Raw genomic sequence first — 23888 nt, forward strand, 5'->3', positions numbered from 1 at the left:
AAGTCGTTGATCTGGAGACAATCGCGTTGTATCAATATTAGTCCGATTCTGTACATCAGCAATGCCTTCACTGTCACAAGAAGAACTGGTCGGTATTTCTTCTAGATGATCTACTGTTGGCTGATTTGAGAAAACTACATCAGCCTTTTTGCTTCTTTATTATAATATAGAATTTTTGGTGTCTAAGAAGAATTTGGTTGCGAAGATACATATCCCTGCTCCTCTGCGTGTCTCGGCATTCGGTATCCTCAAGCCAGGATCTAAAATCGTCGCGCAGGCGATGAGTTGCGCGGATGAGATGCGGTTGGCATGCCGCTTGATGTAAAATTCTATTAGGAGATGCACTTCCAAGGCCCAATCCTGGATCCTGTTGGCTACATGCAGCCGGGCACGGAAGAGAAAGACATATTATGGTCAACTTGCAACCCTGTGACTATTTGCAATTCTGATCCTGCCATCAGTTGATCCTTGCACGCATTGTCAACCGTTGGCCCGCCTTATTCATGGGTTCTAAATTTAGTCGCCCAACCAAAAATAACGTTCTTAGCCGGCTTCAACTACATCCGGCGCCAAAGGAACTGTTTTGGCTCAATGACAAAGCCTACTTGTAATCTCCGCTAGCTCTGGCCACTCGCATCCTAAAGCTCTTCTGTAGCGCATCCAGTATGTCGACCTTTATCCAAAGCGAGCCATGAAGCAAAGGATGCTTGAGCGCTGATTTACAAGTCGGATCACATCCTTTGTCGGCTCTGACGGACTAGGGAATCAAGAGCAGACACATCAAGTACATGTTGTTGGTTCGGATCGGAGCGGTTTGGTAATTGAGGCACTGCTCGGAAGCGTTATACCCGTTCAAGACTCGGGATGCGCAGAGGCCATTGTGGCTGGGCAGCTGTACCTGCATTGTTACCATCGTGAAGCTAGGACAGGATGACTGTTTTTAGCCTCCAGGAGACCAGCATGACAAACACCGCCCAATTACAGACACGCACTTGACCTGTTCCCCATACAATGTCCGTAGGAAAGACGATTGTTTCGGCTAAGGCGGCCAGCTGAAGGCCCAAGCCGTTGGCGACGATGTGCCTAGTGCTGATCTCAGCAGACTCAAGCAGAGATTAGGTCTCGACAACCCAATGCCCTGCATTTGTTCGTTTTTGCATTGCTCGTTGAAAGACTCCACCGAGTATCTGTATATAACCCGATCAGATCTCTCATTACATCAGCGCCCAGCTTCTTCCGCCAAGCATACCCTCCGTCGACGCCCAACTTCCACATCCCTCTGTGTTTTGTGCCAAGACAACGTTCATGTATGTGATGCCGCACCTTTCCAATGGCATTCAAAGAGCAGGATTAACTCGATACAGTCTAGTTACGATGCGTTCCAACAGCTTCATCGCCGCGGCCGCTGTGGTTGCCCAGGGCGTCGCTGGCCTTGGAATCAACTGCCACGGAGACGTCCTCTGCGGCATTGCCTACATTAGCGGTGGCCGTCTGTCACATCTCGCAGACGTCTTCAACAAGCTCGACGACAACCGGAAATACGACAACGGCGACGACGTGGCATGTATCGAGCTCGATTCCCTCAACTATAACGGCAAGTTCACGAGCACGCTCTGTGCCTATATCCAAAACTCAGAGGGCGACGTCACCGGCGCTACGCTGAAGAGCGTCTTCAAGGAGCTCCAGGAGTTCGGATGCGCCATCTGCGGAAGCGTACCGCTGCACTATGCCAAGGGCGACGACGACGTCAACCACGGAGAGCTCACCATCAACCTCGTCGAGGAGCTCCCCGAGAACTGCAAGGTCAACGAGCCCTGCTCGACCTAAAGCCAGACCGGATTGGCAGGATTCATCGATGGGCCGGCCCGGGAATTGATCAGATCAACATTTCCTCGTACATGTATTTAGTTGGTGCTGTGCACATTGGAGATATACCCATTGCGGGCATTAGTTTGGTTGTAGAGGGACAGGCGTTTGGGCGCAGCAAAGCGAGAATGTGAATTTATAATCCAGCGATACCATCCTCTGCCTTTTATCCGTTTCATGTGCCGTTTGATGGCTTAGAAGAGAATTAGCAAGCCGTCGTGAGAAGCCACCGGGCGTATCGGGCCAGTCTCGATCTTCGCCGACGACGACACGATCGGACTTATTTCGACCCACTCCTGCAGAGGATACTGTTGACCCCTCATTCTAGGAATCATCACTTATTGTCTGTTTCTAAGCAATAGGCAGCTTCATAGTCGATCAAACGACTATGTCCGCCCTAATTCCGACTTGGATGGTGGTTTGTTGAAAAATCCCGGAGATAAAGATAGACTTGGTTGGTGTGCTAATCAACGCCATGAGATATATAATGGCGTCACAAAGACCCAAGAGGGGTAGCTGAAGCAAGCTGAAGGATTGAGAATACTCGCAACTTGTTCAATTCGAAACATTGTTAAAACGCTCCCCTCCGTACAGACAATTTTCGAACAGGCAGAAGCAGAACCTACTGCTAAATTGAATCTACTACCGTCTATTCTACTATAGTCCAATTTGCTATTTGCAATCCAATCTACTGCCGTCTACTATAATCTAGTCTATTATAGTTCAACACCATGGCCGCCTCACTCTTTGCCCTCTCGGAAGAGCCCGCGAGCGAGCTGGGCCGGTATAGGGTACTCGCCCCTTCAGCGGGTATTCGAGTATCTCCTCTGGCTTTGGGCGCCATGTCCATTGGCGACAGCTGGTCCGACTGGATGGGATCTATGGACAAGGAGAGCTCATTTAAGCTGCTGGACGCCTTTTATGATGCCGGCGGCAACTTTATCGACACCGCCAACAACTATCAGAATGAACAGTCCGAAGCTTGGATCGGAGAGTGGGCGGCAAAGAGGGGCATCCGGGACCAGCTTGTGATTGCCACCAAATTCACCTCAGACTTTCGAAGCCATGAGCTAGGAAAGGGAAAGGCCCCCAATTTCCAGGGCAATCACCGCAAGAGTCTTCACTTGAGTGTTCGAGAGTCTCTCAAGAAACTGCAGACAGATTACATTGACATTCTGTACATTCACTGGTGGGACCACACTACTTCTATCAAGGAGCTCATGGATTCTCTCCACCAGCAAGTCGAGTCCGGCAAGGTCCTCTATCTCGGTGCCTCGGATATGCCAGCATGGGTTGTAAGCGCCTGCAATGTTTACGCACAAGCCTATGGCAAGACTCCCTTCAGCATCTACCAGGGACGCTGGAACATCATGGTCCGGGACTTCGAGCGGGAGATTATCCCAATGGCTCGGCAATTCAACATGGCTTTGGCCCCTTGGGACGTCCTCGGCGGCGGCAAGTTCCAGACGAAAAAGGCTCTGGAGGAACGCAAGAAGAACGGCGAGACTCTGCGTGGTCTCACAGGGGCCCCTACACAGACTGCCGACGAGGAAAAGATTAGTGAGGCTCTCGCAAAGGTTGCCTCAGAACACGGAATCGAGTCCGTCACCACTATTGCGCTTGCATATGTGCTACACAAGGCCGGCAATGTCTTCCCCATCGTTGGTGGACGCAAGATTGAGCACCTCAACGACAACATCAAAGCGCTGAGCATCAAGCTCACGGATGAGCAGATCAAGTACCTCGAGAGCGTCAAGCCGTTTGACCTGGGCTTCCCATTGGCCTTTTTGGGCGAGGATCCCAACGTTACGGGATACTCTGTGCGTCTCGATCGCACGGCCAAGTTTGCTTTCCCCAACGCAGGGACTCCCAAGAGCGTGTAAGCCGGCAACGAACCTGCTAGGCGTATTCGGAATTCGGGCCGCGGAGGAATGATCAACGACTCATATCAGATTGATACCATAAAAGCTGGACGTTAGTTATGAATGACTTTTTTACACGAGACGCGCTTGTCCTGTTGCAATCAGAGCTGTATATAGACGCTACCTGTTAAATGCAAGCTAGGTCAGCTTTATACCTTTTCCTCCTACGTACGTAATCCAAACTCTACTGCAGGCCGTGATGTTGGTTCCAAAAATAGATACTCTAACTTCCCCTATGAGAAGGTCCCCGTATCCGTTTAGCCCCTGCCATGGTCCCCTCGGAGGATTTCTAGCGGGCGGATTACTACCCCAGATTGATATGTAAGAGATTTGGGCGTTCCAATGACCTGGTTACCATCAAGATGGCCTGCTTGTTACCCACACGAGCGGGAACGTCAAGTTAGACTGCCTTAGTTTGATGTCTCGGCTCCATAGAACGTGGATTTGTGCGTCAACCTGTATATTCGTGCATCATGTCAAGTGAATGAATACTGTGTAGAGACTTCTATGTGGTATAAAGCTGCTGGTGAATTAAAAATTACTTCTCAGGGTCTTCTCGTCCACTCTCCCCTTCGATACGTTAGTTTCCTTTGTGATTTCCACTCTCGTCAGTCTGTCCTTTATTCCCAGTCGCTTCCTGGGTTTCTTGAGTGCTCGTTGCGGCACCTTCATGAACTCCCTCCTGTGCTCCCTCTTGCGCTCTATAGTCTTCTCCGGTATTGTGCTGTCTGTCTTCTTCCGTCTGCTGAATCACTCCTATTACTCCCTGCTCAACTTCAAAGCTAAACTCGCTTGACTCGGAATCCGTAAGTACCAAGACTGGCGCCACTCGACTTCCTTGAAGCTCCGGAACTTCGCTTCCAGGCATCTCGAAAATCTCATTCGACAACAGTTCCGAAATTGGCACTGGAGAGGCCAGTTCTGCCATAGGAGTGCCTGATGACTCCAACTCGCTCATCGGGCTCCTCCTTGCTGCTGTGCTGCCTTCAATCTCCGGCGTTGGTTTCGTCGAATCGTCGCCTTCTAGCTCTCTCAAGGTTCCAGGGCTCAAAGTCGCAGACTTGGGCGGCTCAGGTGAGACAGTTGAAGTGGTTTCTGGCACTGTCCTGGCTAGGGCATCCATCTCCGTAGACTCCTCTGGTTTTGCCTTCTTCCGACGAGAAACCACCATGTATCGTAGGATAGCAAGGGCAACAGCTGCAATGACGATGCAGACACCAATGACAATGCCCGCAATGGCACCACCGCTGAGACTGTGGCTGCTTTCAGTATTGGGCTTGCTCTCTTTGACTCCGGGAGGCAATATGGTTACAATATTCGACTCAGCACTGGCATTCCACACTCGAGGGTGGACTGAAAAGTTGCCTCGTTCATAGTCCACAATCAGGTACGCCTCTTGCAGAAACGTGCGTCCCAAGACATACTGGGTGTCGTTGGCTGCCTGCTTTAGAGGAAAGTATCGAGATGCCGTCTTGACCAGTGGAGGTTTAGCCTGTAGGTCGAAGCTGGCGTAGGGAAAAGTAATGTTAAAGGTTGAGCCGCCGGTAATCGCAGTCGTTATCGTAAATGTGACTGAAGGGTTCTCGGCGGTGAGTTTGCTGTGTAGCGAATCGCTCACCAGGTACATTTCAAGCGTAGAGTTGTACTTGAGGCCAAAAGCCTTCTCAAAAGCGTGGCAGGCGTCCACCGGAAGGTAGATTTCGGCAACAGACGAGTCGATAAACATGGAAATCTGCTCAGACTGAAGCACCGTATTATCTGCGCTGGCATTCGTAGAGATGGACTGAACGCCAATCGTCAGATCGCGCGACTGGTCACTGAAAAAGTCATACGACGAATTTGTATCTTGATACGCAGACGTGTCGTACCCGCCCAGGATTAAACTGCCCAGAGCCTTGGTGAGTCGGTATGGAGCTCCGACATTATAGCTGTACGACAAAGATGGAATGGAGGACTGATTCTTGAGGAGCTGCAGAAAGCTCTGCTGCGGATCATTCTGGTCCGTAAAGTTAGTAGGGCGCGGATTCAGCGCAAGCACTCCCAGATAAAACTCAGTGCCGGCGACACCCGCAATGACCGAGTTGTTGACAACCGGGCCACCGCTGCCGAGATATCCAAGTCCAACTGTGAATAAGTTAGTATGGTAACACACAATGAGCATGAAAGAGTCATACCGCTATCGTGCCCGAATTCGCCATTGTCAGTAAAGCCAAGAGCATTCTCAAAGCCTAGACTAAACAGACCAATTTCTTTCCAGGTTTTGGAAGCAGTCGTATTAAACAAGTCGCCTCTGCTGTTGGCGCAATCGGTCACATTGATAATCTGGCATCCCTCTGGCAGCACCACAAGCGTCTGTGTTGACGAAGTGCCGGGCAATATGCGAATGTTCTGAGCTGGAGTTCCTACGCGCAACTCAAACGTTGACCATGGACCATCTACACCCTCGCTAAAACACGTGAGTCGTTTGAAGCTGTCGACAGCGCAAGAGGACTCACAAGAATTGACTTGGCGATACGGACACGGGGGACGGAATGGGGTCGTCGGCTCGTTTTCGTATCAGCCCAAGATCCAAAGCTGAGGCGAGAGCGTTTGGCATCAAGAGCGCCCAGAGCAGCAAATGCTGCAGCCGCGCAGGCATCTTCCGGAGATGTGTGAATGCTTCAAATCTGCCACATCCTAATGGTACTCGCCCTGGAGAATCCTGCACCGCAAGTGGAGCAATGTTGGTTGCAGTTACTAGTGGTATACGGAGGGCCGGTTAATGAGATTCCCCCCCTTAGACGCGGTCCCAGCCTGGTACGAGTTGACACGATACAGTGCTGCAGGTGAAAAGAAAGCCGTCATTTGCGAATCTCGCGGAAGAAAAGAGTCAACAGGCATGGGGTTGGTCTTCTCCCACAACCCGCGCGCTCAGAGATTCGCCTTGACGAGCCCACCGACACCGACGGTAAGATTTTAGGAACCATATGAATCCACATCATGTGTTATGCAATGCACCTCGGCTAGCTGTCGAATGAACCATTGCTCACCCATGATGGTCTTGTTGATGTCCAATATTGAGCTATTCCTAGTTGATCCGGCTTTTTGTCGAGCGTTGCACGGCGACCCACCGATAGCACCAAGGGAATAACGGCCCTTGGCGTCCCAATGAGCCGGAAAGCCCTTGAATTACGAATCTGTGCCGACGGGGAGCTGTTTTTAACCGGATTGTCCTCTCTCATCCCACGCTCAGCCGCAGCAGCTGTGGCTAACACGTCGCCAGCGTTGCAGAGCACACACAACTTGCCACCTCTTGTGAGGCACAAGTGCTGACGGCAGTCAAGCAAACGGCCCGTACCCGACGGTGTGGCGTTGCTTGTCTGGCTGTGTCTGTCGTATCCAGTTTTCTTATCATATGTGAATAGCTTCAATGGGGCAAGATTCCGCTCGCCAGACGAATAGCTCGCGACGGCGTGTGGCCCACCAAGGTGAGGCCAGGGTATTGGGATCATCCCTCTAACTGGAGTAAATTATGCCCACAAGCAGCGGTAGCGTTTCTCAAACTTGTCTCTCTTTAGCAACAACGCCGTCCTAGCCAACTGCGTCTGACTTGTCTTGTCAGTTACGCGATGCCCTTCAAAGAACTGACAACGTTGTAGGGCTGATCATTGTGGCTTGATGCTCGCCGCATGATTGGGTTCAACCCCCGGCTTTATAGCGTGAAGCTGTGTTAGAGCGTAAGCACTTGGGGAGGCTGGCACCACTTCTGAGCAAGTCTTGTATGTTTTTGTCAGTTGGGGGCCCATTCAGAGCTCCTCAGCTCCTCCAGACTGTTGTTGCAATCAAGGAAAATCTTTGATTAGTATTAGCAGCCACAAATGGGCGTCTTGACTAGACGCCTTACGCGCTTTCCAAGCCGGCAACAGCATGACAGCAGACTATTTTCAGGTACCCTTTACATGGAGGCCGTACTCGGTTGACTGCCGCGCCTCCAGGGGTTCAGGCAGGCGACGTGATGATCGTGGTTGGGCTACCGTTGTTGCGAGCCTTGCGGGTATGTGATGTAGCTAGTGGTGTAGAGCGAGCCCGCTTATATCCCCAGGCACGCACATGCCGTCGGACAAAACTTTTCCTTCTCGTTATCCTCACGCTGAGCTCAACTTGCTTGTGTTACGGGTCGAATAATGGCTGGATTAAGAGGAGCTCTTGCTCTGCTCGCCTTGGGCGGCGCAGTGCGAGCGTCACCATGTAAGTCATGACACTCCTGACTTGCTCATCTTTTGGACTGATGCTTATTTCTATTCCTGTCCTACAGTTGCTGTGTCCAATGGCACAAACACAATTACAGACCCCCCAACAGCCACCGGAGGACCGAGCACTCCAACTCAGCCTGCGGATGTCACCTGCGGCACCATCAGCAGCTTTCCTGCCATTGTTCTTCAAGAGTATGAAGGCCTCTCAACAGATCCGGCGTTGCAGTGCCAATGTCTGATCTCGGTAAACAACTGGCTGTCCACAACCAACCCTCCGACGAGGACCCTCACCAGGACCATCGGAACTGGCGTCACCACTTTCACTGAAGTGACTGGCACCACCACAGAGGTGGTGACAACCGTCGTAAACACCGTCGAGACAGCCACAGTCACCGAAAACTTCATCCTCCCTCAGAGCAATGTGTGGTATGGATCCGCGGAGCCGCCATGTGTAAGTCTTTATTGTCGAACATGGATATGAGCGATGCTGATAGTCCTCCAGTGTTACAGCTGCACAATTGCTGCCTCCACGGTAGAGGTATTCTACTGGGCTGATCGTATGTTGCCTACTTCAAAGCATTGACCAATAACTAACATGATTCAGCTACTGGCACGACGCCCCTGGCCACCTCATTCACGTCTGCTGGCATCGTCTTGTAAGTATCTGCCTTTTATCCTCATGTATTCAGCGGTTCTGACACCATCACAGCGAGTCCCCTTCCGTCTACATCGGATTCTCAGCTTTGTCTGCCTATGACTACTGCGGTACTGTTGGAGAACCCCGGTTCAACACGACGGTTGGATTTGCTCCCGGCGAACTGTCTACTATGGTCTTTTCTCTTGTGACTGGAACACCCGTTACTGTTGGAACCATCACCGGCGGCACCACGATAAATAGCTTGAGCACACCATCTTTTTACTCTCCTGTTGGGTCTGCTGAACTCAACACGGCGGATCTGAAGAGGAACTGCTCCACCATTGCCGGCTACACTTATATCCCCGGCAACCCCTCCAATGCCATCAACGGTTCCCGTACGTTTGATGACTTCCATGTGCCAGTACTATCGAAGAGGATTGCTAACTTTGACTTTACTCATAGCTGATCCTTGCCACCCCACTATTGTGATTCCCGATCGAATCCGAAGCTTGGATCCGGCCTGGAAGTCTTGCATCTCCGATGCCTTCCAAGGTTTCTACGACCCTCCCTCGGCTCTCAGCTCTGTCACGGCCTTGGTCCCTACAACTACTCCGCCGCCTCCTCCCCCTACGACCACGCCTCCCAGCTCTCGAAGCACCAGCGCTGCTGGGCCATCCTCAACACCGCCGCCGCCTCCCCCGAAGACGACGAGTTCAGCTCCTCCTCCTCCTCCACCGCCGCCGCCTTCCACATCTGATGCTGGCAACCCTCCTCCCTCGGGTCCTACATCTACCAGCGCCTCTCCTCCTCCTCCACCTCCACCACCTCCACCTCCGGCTTCGAGTTCATCCCAGCCTGGCGGAGGTGCTAGCAGCCCTCCTCCTTCGTCAAGCTCGCCTGCAGGTGGCAACAATCCCCCTCCCGCGAGCTCCTCGAATGGAGCGGGCAACGGTGGTGGTAACAGTGTCACTCCCTCCAGCCCTTCCACCCCCTCTGGTACTCCAGGTGGCGGCAACGGAGGCGGAAACAACGGAGGCGGTAACGGCGGTGGGAACAACGGCGGCAATGGAGGTGGTAACAACGGCGGCGGTAACGGAAGCGGCAACGGTGGTGGTAGCAATGGAGGCGGTAACAATGGAGGCGGTAGCGGAGGAAACGGAGGCTCTAACGGAGGCGGCAATGGAGGAGGCAGCGGAGGCAACGGAGGCAACAATGGCGGTAACGGAGGAGGCAATGGTTCACCTCCTGGCGGAAACAACGACAACAACAACGCCGGCGGTACTACTACTGAAGGCCCTGGAAGCACGCCTCCAGCTTCAAGCGAGATTCCTCCCTTTACCGAGAACTCTCAGTCTCAAATCGTCTTTGGCTCTTCGACCTTGAGCCCCGGAGGACCTGCAATTACTGTCGGTGGCAACACCTTGTCATTGCCCACCTCGGGATCTTCAATTGTTGTCAACGGCAACACCGTCCCCCTCTCCGAAACCTCTCCCGCCTCTCCTGGAGAGTCTGGCTCTCCTGGCTCTCAGGAGACTTCCACTCCCGGCTCTCAGGAGACTTCCGCTCCCGGTTCTGGGGGCTCGCCTGGAGGCTCTGAGTCCAGCACTACCGCCTCGGCAGGGCTGCCAACGAACTCAATCCCTACCGTTCCTGGGAACGCAGCGCCTGGACTGTTTTCGGGCGCAATGAGAAGCATCAAGGCAGTTGCCGTCGTTATGCTTGTTGCATTTTACTTCTAATAGGGAGCCAGCTTACGCCTGAACGAGATGCTCCTTGTGTGAGAATTTGATACGCTAGATAATTGAGTAATGATAATGAAGAATTTATGAGGAGTGTACAATCAATTATCCAAAGATGCTGTCCAAAATTGTCTTGATTTTCGATTCTTAACTGCGTGGTGTCCGTCATATTTGGTCTATGTCAATCGCAGTTCAAGGAGTCCGTCCAAATGCCGAAGCAAAGATGCTGTATGGATCGAGTCGGCCTTCGCTCCGATGGCGGGGCCGATCCCCGACCCAACATTTGGGCTTTGTAATAATTGCGTAGTTGCAGTGAAGCTGCTTAGTACAGTATTGTCACCCTCAACAAGATCCTTCGAACAACCATGTTGGTTGTGCTATGTTGGGATTCCGTATGCGAAAGTACAACAACTGGATCAGGCAGAAAGTGTTGAGCCAACTCGAGAGATCCTCCCACCAATGAATGTGTTGAGATTGGGCTCGCAGGCAGCAAAACACTCTTAGGTCTCGCGACGGAAATGGATCGCATTAATCTCTAGAAACAGAGTCGACGTTGGTATTTATTGCGGCTGCAGACCAACTGTGAGGAATTGCAATCATCTTGCATAAGCGACAGCGACAAAGATTCTTACATATTTTAGCCAGCGACACATATACCCTCCAATTTACCAACAGCTCACCAATCCCCTTTTTCAATCATGGCAGATGTTGTATTCAAGACTACAACGGGCTCCACGCTACAGTACTTCAAGCGCGGCAATGGGCCTCTCATGATTATTTCGCCGCCTGCATGGGGGCTTTCTTCAAAATATCTTCAAGAGACTCTCACACCACTCGAGCAAACTTTTACCCTCATCTACCTCGAATTCAGGGCAAATGGAAAATCCACACGTCCAGATCCATCTGAAATGTCCTGTTGGCATCTCGCAGACGACATAGAATACCTTCGCCAGGAGCTGGGCCTGGAAAAGATTCCGCGCTTACTGGGGCATTCGGGAGGTGGTACAATTGCCCTGTGGTATGCCATTAGGTATCCTGAAAAGGTGGACCGCCTAATTCTCTTAAATCACACTCTGGAAGGGTTCAATGATGGCAAATCGATGAAGGAGGCAATTGTTGAAAAGTCCAAGAACCCAAAAATGCACGCTGCACTCAAGGCCTGGACTGCTTCATGGGAGGACCTTTCCGACGAGGGGTTCGCCCAAGTCATTCGATCTTTTCTTCCTGTGTATTTCTACGACCCTGATGCTTCTACTCGGTCCACAGAGTTGAGCAATGTTCAATCGGTTTCTTTGTGGAATTATCAGTTGCTACATGGGTCAGATCGAAATGTCCATTATCAAGAACCGGAACTTAGCAAGGTGACAGCAAAAACGCTCATGATCTTTTGCCGAGCGGATCCGGTGTGTACGCCAACACAAGGAGAAGCAACTCACAAAGGAATACCGGAATCAAAGCTAGTTATATATCAAGAATGCGGTCATTTCCCTTGGATGGAGAAGAAGGAAGAGACGTTCAGAGACATTGTCGAGTTTTGTATGTAGCGAGTTTGCCATTTTGATTACGGCCGCTATCTTCACTTGTAATTCACTAGGATTCTGTATAACTGTATTCTATCAGGACAATTAAACGTATTATATTGACTGCAATTATCTGTTAAAGCTCATGTACATCAGAAGTTTGTGCTTGACAAGTCATACTAAACCCAACTTCAAAGTCATTATTGTACATGGAAGGTTTAGCAACTCATCTGGCAGCATGCACCTGCGCATCTAGACTGAGCTAATAGCGACTTTAGTGACGGTTTATCAGCCGGCTAGGCTGGTTGTGGAATGTTTAGCGGTCATTGATTCAGTCAGAAACCCGAAGGGGCATATTAAGCGCAGGGAGATCTCCATTGCACACATTAGTCTGCCGCCGAAGCAACTATCTCAATAGAACTACTCCGATTCACGAAATTTTATGTTGTTATAACCCTCTTGGTTAGCATGGTTTCACCGAATGACTTTTCTGCCCTATGAAATTGGACTGTCCACGGCTCATACATCCTCTGCGCATGTGGCGTTTAGACACTACCCCAGCTTTGGTGATTTTAGAGCACCGTTGCAAGACAAACCTAGGCCTAAGCTTTCAATCTACAGTGGAGATAGAGTCTGATGTTATGTATGAGAGTGTGGACTAGCATCATCCCCGCATTCCCCAGACCAAACTTGTCAGCAAAGGACAGGGTCTGGAGAGAAACTGTCAATTTTCATCTCCATCTACTTTGATCAGAATATGTAATTGATTGATCATCTCCATCTACTTTGATCAGAATATGTAATTGATTGAAGGAATCTATTGGCAGAAAAGTGATTGTTCCATCGTAACATTAACAGCACTGAAACCTTGCGGCACTCATGGCCCCAAAACGGCGAAGAACAGGTGCGTATCGACTTGTGCTGCATTATTCATTAACCTGACTAACTTGCACTCAGGATGGTAAGCTCTTTCCCATGGCAGATGAACACTTCAGATAAACATCTAGACTCACGAATTAGCACCAATTGCTGCAATCGCCGTATCAAGTGTGACGAGTCCAAGCCAGTGTGTGGCCGTTGCCGTAGTAGAAACCTAGAATGCAATCCTCCGGAATTCATTGTTCACGACAGGCGGTCAACAAGACCAAGAGGCACGAGACAGCGCCAAAGCAATGATTCAGACACACCATTGCCCATTTTGCCTTCAACCCCAGAGTCTACGTTTGATGTGTTTCGCCAAATACAGTATGCACAGTTGCCAGATCCAGAGGCAGCTCTACCGTCAGTCGAACCACAACCACCGATTATGACAGAGGAGGTCATGGATCTTGTTCTCAAATATCAATCTGGTATTGGTGCTTGGATGGATGTCCTTGATCACTCGTCCAATTATCGGCGGCAAGTCACTCGGCGTGCGGCGTCGTCTGCGCTTCTCATGTATTCCATCTGTGCCTTGTCTGCGAAACAGATGAGCCTGGTTGGGGAGCACTCAGTTTGGGAGCCGGTAGCCGGCCGCTTTTATGGACAGAGTTTAAGACTACTCATTCATGACTTGAACCAGCTTGATGCAAGGTACGATGAAGTTTTCGTCGCAACCATTCTTCTTTGCAGTTATGAGCTGCTGGCGATTCCAGGCCCAGATTACAGAAAGCATCTTGAGGGTGTAAGTTCTCTTCTTCGGTCTCATTGTTTGTCATCCATCACTACAGATCTCGACAAAGCGAGTTTCTGGATCTATGCACGACATGACGTTGCAATGGCTCTCATCAACTACTGTCCTACACTGGTTGCAGCCAGCGAATGGCCAGATGCTATGACTAGCAGCAATTTAGAAGAAGATGCTGTTGGTAATAAGGTCCTTTGGTTACTTGCAAAAGTCATTGAACTCCGATTTGCGCCACCTAGTAGCACCATGCCAGACGGCCATGAACAAACTCTACGAGACATTGGCTCAGAGGTGGACAAGTGGTGGGATGACCTGCCATCAACATCACGCGGATTGTCATCTGGTGAGATATCTGAAGATGGCCTTTCCCAACTATGGTTTTGCGTTCAGTCTGCAGGTTAGCTTTAACTCCTTTAAAACTGCATTCCATCTGCTGACACTGGCTTTGGAAGCCGCTGGTTTGCTTTATTTTCACATGGCAAAGATTTTGCTATTGGAAGAGCCTATCCGACCCTTAGATCCAAATTTATTGGAAGGTCGATATGAGCATGAAAGTTCTATAGAGCAGTTGCATCATCATTCTCGGGCCATAACGTCCATCTGCTTTTCGCCAGGTGTGCGAGACGGGGTATTAGTTGTTGCGGTCAATCCGCTGTACTACGGTAAGCGAAACTCCTGGTGAGCGAAAGAACATGGCTAACCGATGGCAAAGCGGCGAAACATGCCCCATCGTTATCTTTAAAGGTAAAGATCTGGGCACTTCTAGACAAGATTGAGAAAGAATTAGGGTTCCACACTCGGACTCGTGTCATGGAGTTGCAGAGGGAGCTTGAATCACAGATATCGCATAATGTATTATCTTAGTTACAATTATTTTCATTAGGGAATTCAAGCCTATTCACCTTGTGTGTGGCGCCAAGGCAGCTTAACAATTCTCTCTACGTCTAATCTGTAATGACAGTGGCCCAGGCCAAAGATTAAAGGCCTCCTCATGGTCCAAATTTCCCTCGGGATCCACAAGACTGAGATCGTAGCGCTGAACAAGAGTCGCCAAGAGCACCGTTTGCTCAATGTAGCTAATGTTTCGACCAATGCAACCTCTGGCCCCCGTACTAAAAGGGATAAATGTCCCTTGAGTCTCTTTGATGTCATCTTCCAACCATCTTTCCGGCTGATATTGCTCGCTGTTTGAGAATAGAGGACTTCTATGGGCCGTATACGCCGGTACACCTACAAGAGTGTTTCCGGGGATCCAGGTGCCGTCAATTGTGAGCCCTTCAGGTGGTGTCATGCGGTTTAAGCCAAACGCAACTGGTGGCAACAGCCTCAACGACTCATTGATACAAGCATGTAGATACGGTAGATTCTTCACAGTAGCATATTTGGCGACTTCCTGGCTACCGTCCAATGCAACATGCAATTCTTCACGGAGTCGAGACAATGCTGCCGGAGTCTTCATTAAGAAATACATGGCGTGGGTTAGAGAAATCGCGGTTGTATCGGACCCTGCATCCACTGGTAATGAATTAGCGAAACAGAATAAAGAATCGATGCTACCGTCATTAGGAGATGACTTACACAATGTCGCCACCTCGGCTTCAATTTCGGCAATCTCTAGGTTTCGAGCGTCTCCATGCTTATCTTGAAAGAGACACCCCACAAAATCTTCCAATTGCTCTCCGTTTTCGTGTCGTCGAAGGCGCTGTTGAACGAGATACCGTACCATCTCATCAAAGCCTTGGCCTTTGTGCCACTGGGTCTGGAAGAAACCCGGAAGTTTTTTCAACACAAATCGCCAAGACAAGAACCATTTCGTTGACCAAATCAACATTGACGTTGCCCGCCTTCCAGAGTGAAGACAGTCAATGTAATTAACCGCTTTTTCATGACCATCTTTAGTGGTTATTGTAACAAGATCACTCCCCTGGCCAAGGCAACCAAGATGGTAACTGAGCGCAATATCCGCAATGGCCTCAATCGTAAAGAGGTTGCTCCACATTCGAAAGTCAACAATTGCTTCTTCTTTGTCGTGGCATAGAAGGTCAAATTGTGCGACGAGTTTTTGAACTTTGTCCGTGACTTTGAACTCCCACTGTTCGAGATTCCGGGTAGCAAAGGCATGCGATAAGATCCTGCGCTTACGAGCATGTTCTTGCTTATCCACGACGTCGAGCAAGCTTGGATGCGTACCAGCTGCTGTCACATAGGTACCGCCTTTGAGACATGGGGTGTTATGTCCGTATATAGCCCTGATGGCATCGGGCGTGGAGAATGAAAGCGTATTGGGGCCAACACGGACAACTGGATGCTCCTGGTGGCTTTCGTGAATCTCTTTTGATCGAAACCCGCGGTATCTCTTAAGGATGTAGCCTATGTCGGATATTCCAGATAAGAAACTAGCATTGGGGAAACGGCGAAGCTTTTTAGAATCCCAATAATACGTAAATAGAGGTTCGAGAATGAGCAGCAGCAGAGCTACTGAGAGCAAGTAGACAATCATGATGTCTTCTGCGAAACAGCTTCTTGATGAATAAAAGTTGTAGAGCCATCTGTTTTGATTGAGTATATTGCAAGTGTTTATATACTCAGTGATACCTAACTGTCTATACAATTAGAGGCTGGCCAGAGGAAGTCGAAGATGCTTCACATGCCTAATTCGGTATGTGATCCTGTTTTGGCGGAGGTGCGCTTAGCTTTCCTAAACTGGTTTAGTCTCATACAGCGAGATCATTCTCCCAGTTGATGGGCGAACCGAATTGCTTGAATATTTGAGCTCTAAAGCATTAGACGGTAAATAATGTTTCATCGGCTGTACGGATTATGATATGAACTTGCCTGGTCTTCCAATGGGCTCGCTAATATGAGCTATTGCAAGGTAAGGCGCCAATGACGGCCATCCAGGTCCATCACCGTAACCTACATAACCCGTAATGGGAAGAGATGTCAAAATATCTAAGTCGTTGAGCTCGATGACTTGACGACGTAAACATCCTGGAATGAGATATATCGTTGCTGTTGTTGAAGTCTCATCTTATTGACTCTATCTTGTTCTAGCTGACTATCCAAGACTAATGACAGTGGAGCTCATCCATTGGCATGACATTTCGTATCCATGAGATAATCGATCCGGAACAAAGACAATAGCAAAAACGTTCTACTAGATTGGTACGACAATCTTTGTGCCACTGACTCCACCCTTGAGTTTGTCCAGTGCTGCATGCACTCCGTCCAGACCACCACCCTCAATCTGGATATTGGGGCTGGGGACAATTTCTCCAGACTTGAGACCAGAGTTCAGCCACCCATGGAACACCTCATAAAAGTGCTTGCTCCTTACAGTCTCGTCCATGGGTGGAAAGTTGAAAATGATCTGCGTGTTATCAAGGGTCGGGTGACCTTCGGGGAGAACAGGCGAGTGTACCACCTTGGCGGTGGCATCGCCCTTGGTCTCCTTGAGGATGTCCAATGTGGGCTGTAGAGCTCCACTCACCACGCAATGAGCCGTGTGCAACTGCACCCCATCTTTCTTTACGGTGCTGATGATCTGAGAGACGACATCGCTGTCCTTGTAGTCAAAGACCGCATCCGCGCCGAGCTTCTTGACAAGATCGTGGTGGCTGGGACTTGCCGTGGCGTAGACAGTAAAGCCGAGAGCCCTGGCTGATTGGACGGCAAGCGTGCCGACGCTGCTGGATGCACCCCAGATCAGGACAGCCTGTTTGTCTGCGGGAGTGTACCTCGTATCGAGCGGAATGCCAATCGTGGTCCAGGCCGTCAGGGCCGTCGCAACGGCCATGGGGAAGACGGAGCCTTCCTCAAATGAGAGATCATCTGGAAGGGGAGTGACAGCTTCAGATTGTGCCAAAGTGAACTTCTGGAAAGCTCCGTGGTCCGGGGAGCCGTTCTGGTAGAAAGACGAGGCAAAGGCAGTGACTCGGCTTCCGGGACCAGGGACCGTAGTGACATTTGAGCCCAGCTTGACGACAACACCAGCTATATCGGATCCGAGGACGGCAGGATAGATTGGCACCGGAGGCATGCCATGGTCTCGTTGGTAATAATCGCAGGGGTTCAAGGCCACGGCCTTGACTTCAATAAGCACTTCATTTGATCCGGGCTCAGGGGTGGAACGCTTGCCCACGGCCAAGGGGCCGCCCGGCTGAGGGAGAATGGCAGAATCGTGTTCCGTGGCCATGGTGGACTTTGGACGAGTGGATGTTTTGGTTGTTGTTGGGTATGGCTTCGGCTCCAAAGACGAGGCGACCTGTGCCGGCGAAGCATGTAAGGGAAAAATTATAATGGACGTAGAGATGTGGATGAAACTCGTCTAAATATGGAGTGTACATCATGGAGTTGAATGGAGTATTCCTGCAGATCAAGCCTTAACTCACTTAAGTCCATAAACCCCGATGCTAGGAGCGCTCCTTTTCTTTATTCCTGGTGGTCATTGCGGGGACATGATCCTTCTCGCAGAATGTTACATTGGAGTGACTAAACTTTAGTACCTCTACACTGATGGTTGTCATTGATCCGGTATTAAAGCTTGGCGTTGTGCCATTAAATCCGGGTTGGAGAATGAAGCTCTGAGGTATGATCCGCGGTGGACATCTACGGTTACTATTAGGCATTTATCTGGATATAGTTAAATTGGCAGGAAGTAAAGTGAGTTAGTACTTAGGTAGTTCCCACAGTAGCATCTGGGACAAAATTAGGTCTGATGAACACAAGAGTCTGAAAATGTAACAAGCAAATCTGATCCTATCAGCACCTTACCTCCTCACGAGACTATATATGGGTAGTTCTGGATTTGCTGGGATTTTCGTCTCAAATTGTTCATTTTAATGGTCATTGTTGTCCTAAGAAAGAGGCTACTCGTACTTAACTTTATCCGCCCAAGTAGGTATTTTGGGTGTAGAGAGGTAGCTTCGCTGCTAGCTACAAAACCAACTACAATGCAACCGGGGAAGGCTAGCTCTGCATATGGAACCTTGACGGATTCTAAGGCTCCGGAATTGTCAAATGTTTTCGTTGTAAGTAAACGAGCTCCAAATATGATATGGACCGTCTTTGAACGGGGCATCTTGAGCTGACACTCTACGTTCTTTTCAGGATCCAACACCAGGGCATGTTAATGCCGAATGCACTGGCTAGTTGTCTCCGCCCGGACCCTATGAGCCAAAAAAGGAAAGTTTCATGCCCTGAGAGCCTTATTAGTGGTTGGATACTCCATGCAGATTCCGGGGTAGCCTCCACTTGAGTCACGTTGAGAGTGGCTGCCTGCTCCTTCTGAACATGCAGCAGTGTAGCATTGATCCAACATTCGAAGTGGATTGCATGAAATCCTTCAAGCCGTGGTTGAAATAGAAGCTGCTGAGCAATCATAATACCACGTCAGTTCAGCACCCATCAATTCTACTTTTAGAGACCAACCAAAGTTTCTGGACTTGGCACTCATAAGCTAAAAACGCCAGTCAGTTTGTGTGCGATTCCTTACTGGACTGTAATTATAGACTAAATCACTAAGCCAAAGCGTTTTAATGCTTAGGCCCGCCAGTCCGACACCAGGAAACTTTCCCTCTCACATTAAACGCTGGCGTACGCTTAACTAGGCACATTGAAGGCATTGCTAGGTTCTGCCAACATCAGCATGACGTCGCTGTCCAGACAATATAAGATCAAGTCTAATTCCATGCATATCTAACCCTTTATCTCCCTAAAAGGGACCAAATAATACGTAAAAAAGGATCAACTTGAACTCAGGGCCAGATAGCTCTTTTACACGCCATGGCCACTTCTCAATTCCCCATCTTACGCAGGGAAACAACTGAACCAAAGACTTTTAACGACGCTGTCTGGCGCCGAGTATTCAACCATCGGCGAGAGAGTTCCCGAATTCCTCGTGCGGTTGTCAATGCTTCAAGCGTTGAGCACATAAAGGCTGCAGTTCAGCTCGCAAACCAGGAAAAATGTAGAGTGTCTGTTCGCAGTGGCGGTCACAGCTGGGCAGTCTGGAGCGTGCGCGACGATGCTATCCTTGTGGACCTAGGCGACTTCAAGTTCATCGAATATGACGAGAAGAGCAAGATTGTATCATGCTCACCGAGCACGACGAGTGCTGAGTTGATGGAATTTCTTAATGCTCGAGGCCGATTTTTCTCTACTGGACATTGTGGAGATGTAGCTATGGGAGGGTTTCTACTCGGAGTAAGCGATTCATAGGCGCAGGGTTGATATGAAGTATGATGTTAGCAGGGCTAACATGGCAATAATAGGGCGGCCAAGGGTGGAATGCAAAGGTAAGGGATCTAATAGATACCCTAAGCGCCTATTAGGACGTCCCTATCTCATCTGCAGGTAGAACTGGGGACACAGCATCGAACAAATGGTGGCGATTGATGTCGTCACAGAAGATGGCAATGAAATTCACTGTAGTGCCGTCGAAAACGAAGAACTCTTCTGGCTTGCACGCGGTGGTGGTCCAGGTATCCATATCGCCTCACCATCTGTTGTTTGTTGCTAAGCTTTGTTTGCAGGATTTCCGGGCATCATCACGAGATTTTCCTTGCAAACTAGACCGTTTACTGCCGTGTATCGCACTTTGCTTGCATGGCCTGTTACAGAGATACCGACCGTTATGAACTGGGTTACAAAGGTAAGCGTCAATTCTCAAATGAATATCATTGGTACTAAAGCTGCTGCTCTCTGACTATTGCCCAAGATCTGCGACGAGTTTGACACTGATACTGAGCTCGCGAGCTTTGTCCTCTACCCTCCTGGGAGCCCGGCACCGGTCATAGCCGCACTCTTCATCAGTCTCAAGGGAAGTGTTGAGGAGGCCAAGCAGGCTGTGCAGTCGCTAAAAGCTGACCAACCTGCCGGAGCCCTGATTGAAGAGATTGCCGTCCCGACCTCTTTCAAAGCAGAGTATGCTTTCCAAACTGCCACGCTACCTTATAATTACAGGTATTGTGTAGACTCTGTTTGGCTCTCGAACGATGCCGACGTGGGCGCATTGCTCGCTGAACCAGGACGCACTATTCCAGGGAAAACAACCACAATACTCTACCAGCCCATTACGAGTTCGCAGCGACCAGTTAAAGGTGACCCAGCTTTTTCTCTGCAGACTAGACATTACGTCTCTCTCTACTGCGGTTGGGAGAATGCGGAAGACGATGAAGAGCACATTCGGTGGGTAGACAAAACCATCAATAGCTTCAAGCCGCACAGTGTTGGTTCCTTGGTGTCAGACTTTGACTTTCAGAGGCGTGAGACGAAGCATTGGAGCGAAGAAAAGGGTGAAAGAATTATGGCTCTGCGTAGGAAATACGATCCTGCTGGACGTTTTGCTGGGTTTTTAGATGCCGGCGATAAGAGCGGGCTGGATGGTCTTCGAACCAATTTTTGATCATACGGTATCTATGTCAACATGTAGATAGTCTTGGCAAGCAAATTCTGTTTCCAGATTGAACCAATGTAGACGGGCACCACTGTATAGTGAGTTGCCAATAATACACAGAGCTGTGATTAGTACCTCGTGAGTCGATAGAAGTATTAAGGCGTCTTAGGCTGGGAATGTTTGTCACTCTAAACTTGAAGCGTAGAATTGGGGTATTGGACTACGAACTCATGTGCAGCTAATATGCTGCTTTCAAGAAACAATATCTAGTCAGAGAGATTTGCTCCCCAGGGCGCAAGAAGCAGGTAGATGGACTTTTGTCTATTGTACTTGCTCAAGCAAAGACGTTTGTTCCACAGGCCATTTGCTTTAGCGCAGCAAGTATAAACAGCTGTGTACGGAGTAATCACATCCAACTAACGTATGGCTCGGCACTTGACCGGATACCTGAACCAGAATTCGCCAAAACTCCTTCTAGCCATAACTAACACAGCCTAGACTCTCTAGGTGCATGATGGTACATGTCATGTTTATGCGGCATATCTTGTGCTTGCTGACAACCTGTCTGCTTACGACGGATCAACAATCTAGTTGTTTTGTTTCAGTAAGTCAGTGGAGTGAAGGGTGGGTTGAGGATTTGAGCGGTAACTAGCGCAATAAGCCCTAGGCATTGCCCCCCACTGTCGGTACGAGGACATGAAAGGGATATGCGAAGTTCACGGGCTCAAGTTGCGTTGTCTTTGTGTGCGGTACGCTCTAGTGGTGTTGCTAATAGGCTGGACGCTATAATATTACTGCAGCTGGTACTCCGTACTATGGTCATAGAATTCGGATGCCCCTTTATACCCATACATTGTTTCTAGGTTTCAGTGTGGTATCTATGGGAGGCTATAGCCGCGTTGTCACTGCGCTAAAGTCACCTGGTGACATAGTCGGATGATGCGGGTTTAATCTTGCTTACGTTCATTGCTTCACTCTCTACTCCGTATATCCTGCACAATTAAAATTTGGACTGACATCTGTTTGGATCCAAGACATCGTCTCTCGCTTTTCCTTTCAACCGATTAGGAGCTCATCTATCAAGCCTGTAACGCCACTCACGAAATGGCCGACGAAAAGGAAGCAGTGCTGGCCACGGTTCAGAAGTTCTTGCACTCAATCTCATTGAGGCAACCCCCCTTTAGTGAAGCTCTTGAATATGTTTTGCCAGACGGCTGGTGCGTTTTATCTCATCCAGACGAGTTCTGGGTCGGTCGCTTCAGAGATCTTGTTCCTAGAATTGAAGAGAAAGTGACTAAAACCTTTGGCGACCTTGCGAGTAAATTTGAAGAACGACTTGCAGAACCAGGTCCAGAGGTCTGGATTCACGAAGATCTCGCGGCTGTCTGGGCCGGCTATCAAGTACACTTCGACAACAAAGAGATTACCCGTGGGATCAACCTCTTTGGGCTGCATAAGACTGCAGATGGTTGGAAGATTTCTGGAGTTGCAGATACCCAGCTTCCCGAGGGCCCGGAGCGATCTCCTGTCCTGCAAACGGTCAGCCCCGAGGTTATGAAACCAATCGATTACTTGTTGGATAATATGACAGAGGGCAACTGGGACAAAATACCGTCCGTTTTTGTGACGGGTAGTGGTATCACAAACTCTAGAAGAAAAGACAACATGCTGTTCACTTCGACATGGCCTGAACTATTGGTGAGACTGAAAGGAATCATTGACAAGTCCCCATCAGAGATTCGCGAACTCCTGTTTGACGTCGAGATTCGAATCTGTGGAGACTTCGCCTTTGCGTGGACGCCATTTGTGATCGACATAAACGGCCAGACGGTTAGTAAGGGCGTGAACATTTTCACGCTGGTAAGGAAAGAGGGTGAATGGATCATTTCTGGATGCCAAGATACGAGCATGCCAGTACAATAAGTTTCCGATGACTTTTCAACTAGCTTTTATACAGATAGGCAATGCAAGCTCCTAAACTCAGCTAAAGTATCTCCAAGCGTAGAAGATTAGTGGAAACCATTGCGTTATATCCTACTTAACTCGAATCATGCTACCCTAACAGTCATCTATTCTGTAGAAAGGGCAACTTACAGGTACCTCAAAGCGTGTCGACACATATACGCATCTTCATCCATGTAATTACGTGAGAGCTGTGCGGAATTTGCAGTATCCCGTCTCTCCTGGATCTATCCACATTAATATCCAGGGTGTGGCCGAGCATCCCGCCATCAATCTCCGGTGCCAAGGTGACAATCACACCCCATAGCCCTTGAATTCTTAGTGAGCGGCTTTAGAAATACGAAAAAGATCGTCAACGCTGATCATTTTGCTTTGAAGCTTAAGGATGGTGGAGTCAAACTGGGTCATGAAGACTTCATCAAGGAGGACTACAGAGAGCTAGTGAAGGAGATCCCAGGGACACAGTGACATCCGATCAGAACATGTTCTAAGAAGCCGAGGTAAGATGGAATCTCGGTCAAAGGGAACTGGATTGGAGAATCCAAGGGTTATCGACGCCAATATTCTCCTACTGCACGTCTAGGGCAACATTCAAAGCTTGGTATATGCTGTAGCTAAAAAGGCGGCGGATATCACCAAGGCAGACTAGAATCTTTCCTAGCTGTCTACGATGGTAGATTCTCAAGAAAACGTCTAGATACAACTTTATGCTAACCTAACTCATAAACACAGCTCTATAGCTATTAGGTATCCCCTACCCCCTATTGGTTTACGAGACAGTATATTTCGGTAGCCCTCGACCATGGATGCATCGGTGTGGGTTACATACAAGAACACGTAATTATTCCGGAGGCGCTATAGCTAGTGAAAATGAATCCAAATATCCATGGATGGCTTTTTATATTTCGTGGTTATAGAGCTCTGACTTGTACTGCCCAGAAGCGCTAG

General features: G+C 49.4%; 10 protein-coding genes across 10 annotated transcripts; 7 read left to right on the forward strand and 3 right to left on the reverse strand.

Moving 5' to 3' along the window:
• Positions 1–1374: 1374 nt before the first annotated feature.
• On the forward strand, positions 1375–1827 carry T069G_02435 (kp4 domain-containing protein; the record flags this gene model as incomplete). Its single annotated transcript, XM_056169645.1, has 1 exon — positions 1375–1827. The coding sequence occupies one exon, from the start codon at positions 1375–1377 to the stop codon at positions 1825–1827; it is 453 nt and encodes a 150-aa protein (XP_056030537.1).
• Positions 1828–2597: 770 nt separating this feature from the next.
• Positions 2598–3749, forward strand: T069G_02436 (aldo/keto reductase family domain-containing protein; the record flags this gene model as incomplete). Its single annotated transcript, XM_056169646.1, has 1 exon — positions 2598–3749. The coding sequence occupies one exon, from the start codon at positions 2598–2600 to the stop codon at positions 3747–3749; it is 1152 nt and encodes a 383-aa protein (XP_056030538.1).
• Positions 3750–4368: 619 nt separating this feature from the next.
• On the reverse strand, positions 4369–6426 carry T069G_02437 (eukaryotic aspartyl protease domain-containing protein; the record flags this gene model as incomplete). The annotated part of the gene is made up of 4 exons (XM_056169647.1): positions 4369–5141; positions 5199–5912; positions 5963–6234; positions 6284–6426. 4 exons carry the CDS (start codon positions 6424–6426, stop codon positions 4369–4371), a joined length of 1902 nt encoding a protein of 633 aa, XP_056030539.1.
• A 1525-nt stretch (positions 6427–7951) lies between these two features.
• T069G_02438 (uncharacterized protein) lies at positions 7952–10396 on the forward strand (the record flags this gene model as incomplete). Its single annotated transcript, XM_056169648.1, has 6 exons — positions 7952–8015; positions 8083–8471; positions 8523–8577; positions 8625–8676; positions 8730–9052; positions 9120–10396. The coding sequence occupies 6 exons, from the start codon at positions 7952–7954 to the stop codon at positions 10394–10396; spliced, it is 2160 nt and encodes a 719-aa protein (XP_056030540.1).
• Positions 10397–11094: 698 nt separating this feature from the next.
• T069G_02439 (alpha/beta hydrolase fold domain-containing protein) lies at positions 11095–11940 on the forward strand (the record flags this gene model as incomplete). Its single annotated transcript, XM_056169649.1, has 1 exon — positions 11095–11940. The coding sequence occupies one exon, from the start codon at positions 11095–11097 to the stop codon at positions 11938–11940; it is 846 nt and encodes a 281-aa protein (XP_056030541.1).
• Positions 11941–13672: 1732 nt separating this feature from the next.
• On the forward strand, positions 13673–14446 carry T069G_02440 (uncharacterized protein; the record flags this gene model as incomplete). Its single annotated transcript, XM_056169650.1, has 3 exons — positions 13673–13979; positions 14035–14244; positions 14295–14446. 3 exons carry the CDS (start codon positions 13673–13675, stop codon positions 14444–14446), a joined length of 669 nt encoding a protein of 222 aa, XP_056030542.1.
• A 61-nt stretch (positions 14447–14507) lies between these two features.
• On the reverse strand, positions 14508–16082 carry T069G_02441 (cytochrome p450 domain-containing protein; the record flags this gene model as incomplete). Its single annotated transcript, XM_056169651.1, has 3 exons — positions 14508–15097; positions 15161–15460; positions 15533–16082. The coding sequence occupies 3 exons, from the start codon at positions 16080–16082 to the stop codon at positions 14508–14510; spliced, it is 1440 nt and encodes a 479-aa protein (XP_056030543.1).
• A 657-nt stretch (positions 16083–16739) lies between these two features.
• On the reverse strand, positions 16740–17777 carry T069G_02442 (zinc-binding dehydrogenase domain-containing protein; the record flags this gene model as incomplete). The annotated part of the gene is made up of 1 exon (XM_056169652.1): positions 16740–17777. The coding sequence occupies one exon, from the start codon at positions 17775–17777 to the stop codon at positions 16740–16742; it is 1038 nt and encodes a 345-aa protein (XP_056030544.1).
• Positions 17778–19366: 1589 nt separating this feature from the next.
• Positions 19367–20987, forward strand: T069G_02443 (FAD binding domain-containing protein; the record flags this gene model as incomplete). The annotated part of the gene is made up of 5 exons (XM_056169653.1): positions 19367–19786; positions 19855–19878; positions 19941–20064; positions 20116–20234; positions 20301–20987. The coding sequence occupies 5 exons, from the start codon at positions 19367–19369 to the stop codon at positions 20985–20987; spliced, it is 1374 nt and encodes a 457-aa protein (XP_056030545.1).
• A 1095-nt stretch (positions 20988–22082) lies between these two features.
• On the forward strand, positions 22083–22901 carry T069G_02444 (uncharacterized protein; the record flags this gene model as incomplete). Its single annotated transcript, XM_056169654.1, has 1 exon — positions 22083–22901. One exon carries the CDS (start codon positions 22083–22085, stop codon positions 22899–22901), a length of 819 nt encoding a protein of 272 aa, XP_056030546.1.
• Between the last annotated feature and the right edge of the window lie 987 nt (positions 22902–23888).

The sequence above is a fragment of the Trichoderma breve genome, chromosome 2 (assembly GCF_028502605.1).
Source record: "Trichoderma breve strain T069 chromosome 2, whole genome shotgun sequence".
NCBI classification, from domain to species: domain Eukaryota; kingdom Fungi; phylum Ascomycota; class Sordariomycetes; order Hypocreales; family Hypocreaceae; genus Trichoderma; species Trichoderma breve.